This window comes from Anas acuta, chromosome W (assembly GCF_963932015.1).
Source record: "Anas acuta chromosome W, bAnaAcu1.1, whole genome shotgun sequence".
Taxonomy (NCBI): Eukaryota; Metazoa; Chordata; class Aves; order Anseriformes; family Anatidae; genus Anas; species Anas acuta.
Window position 1 is genome coordinate 3,998,593 of NC_089016.1, and position 1,621 is coordinate 4,000,213.

General features: G+C 47.8%; 1 protein-coding gene across 1 annotated transcript; it reads right to left on the minus strand.

The window, feature by feature from the left end:
* Positions 1 to 357: 357 nt before the first annotated feature.
* LOC137847512 (olfactory receptor 8G50-like) lies at positions 358 to 1,314 on the minus strand. The gene has a single exon (XM_068665775.1). It carries the CDS (start codon positions 1,312 to 1,314, stop codon positions 358 to 360), a length of 957 nt encoding a protein of 318 aa, XP_068521876.1.
* Positions 1,315 to 1,621: the final 307 nt, after the last annotated feature.

Here is a 1,621-nt window from a genome sequence, read left to right on the forward strand (position 1 = left end):
TACTACCATGGACACAACAGACACGGATGGTCCTCCAAGGGTAAATGATCTAGAAACGGGAGATATCTATCTCCACCTCCCTACAAGAAGGTGAAGATAAGATCAGAGGTGCAGCTGGTATCAGAGGAGCATTGAACAGTTCATTAAGAAGGGAAAAGCAAACCCATAACATTTTTCACTATCTGTCTATATAAAGCAGTATTTCTCACCAAGAAGCTCTCTCATTCATTCCCGTCACTCTGCAAGCAGGCTCAAAGGCACAGACTTCTAAAGATACATACAGTATTTGTATGTACAAGTACACACTTGCCTTTGTGAAAGACCCACAGGTAGCCTGTGCCAAGGGTCACTCACCTACTATGATCTCTGTATGCAGACCACAGCTTTCCTAAGCCCTTTGCTCAGGGCCTCCCTGACCTCCCTGTTCCTCAGGCTGTAAATGAGGGGATTGACCAGGGGCGTGAGGATAGTGTAGAAGAAGGAGAGCACTTTGTTGAGTTGCCTTAGTGAGACCGATCGGGACATCATATAGACAATGATGAGGGTGCCGTAGAAAACAGTGATGACAGTGAGGTGAGAGGAGCAAGTGGAAAAGGCCTTCTGCCTGCTCACTCTGGATGGGATTCTCAGGATGGCAGCTATGATGCACACATAGGAGGCCAGCATAAACAAGAAAGGGAAAACCAGATCTAGGAGAGACAGCATAAAAGTTACAAGCATGACCACTCTGGTTTCACTGCAGGAGAGCTCTAGCAGTGGGATAAGGTCACAGAAGAAGTGGTCAATTGCCTTGGGGCCACAGAACTTCAGCTGGGATAAGAGGTGTATGACTACAGCAGACAGCAGAAAACCCATTAACCAAGATCCAGCTGCCATCTGGATACAGACCTTCCAGGTCATGAAGCTTGCATAGAGTAGGGGCTGGCAGATGGCCAAGTATCGATCATAGGACATGGCTGCCAGCAGGTAACACTCAGATGTTACAAAGGAGCCAAAGAAGTAGAACTGAGTGATACAGCCATGAGCAGAGATGGTCCCGTCCCCCGTCAGGAAGCTGGCCAGCAGCCGGGGCAGGATGGTGGAGCTGTAGCAGGTCTCCAAGGAGGACAGGTTGACCAGGAAGAAGTACATGGGGGTGTGCAGATGCTGCACTGCCACCACCAGCACGATGATGAGGATGTTCCCAGCCATGGTGACTGAGTAGATCATGAATGTCAGGAAGAAAAGTGGTGACTGGAGTTCAGGGACATTTCCCAGTCCCAGCAGCAGAAAATCCATTGGTGATGTCCAATTGTCAAGCTGTCCTTCCCCCATGCAGTGTTTTTTATCTTTCTTTTCTCACTTGCCAGGAAGGAGACCTGTGAGAAAGAATACTTCTGTGTTAAATTTAAGAAAGTGTTGTGGTTTAACCTGGCAGGCAGCTCAGCACCACACAGCCATTTGCTCACTTCTCCCTGCCAGTGGAATGGGGTTAAAAAAAAGTGAAAATCATTAAAGCTCATGGGTTGAGATAAAGACAGTTTAGTAGGAACAAAAAGGGGGAGGGGAAAAAAAATCACAAAACAAGTGATGCACAAAGCAATTGGTCAATACCAGCAGACTGCTGCCCAGCCAGTCTCAG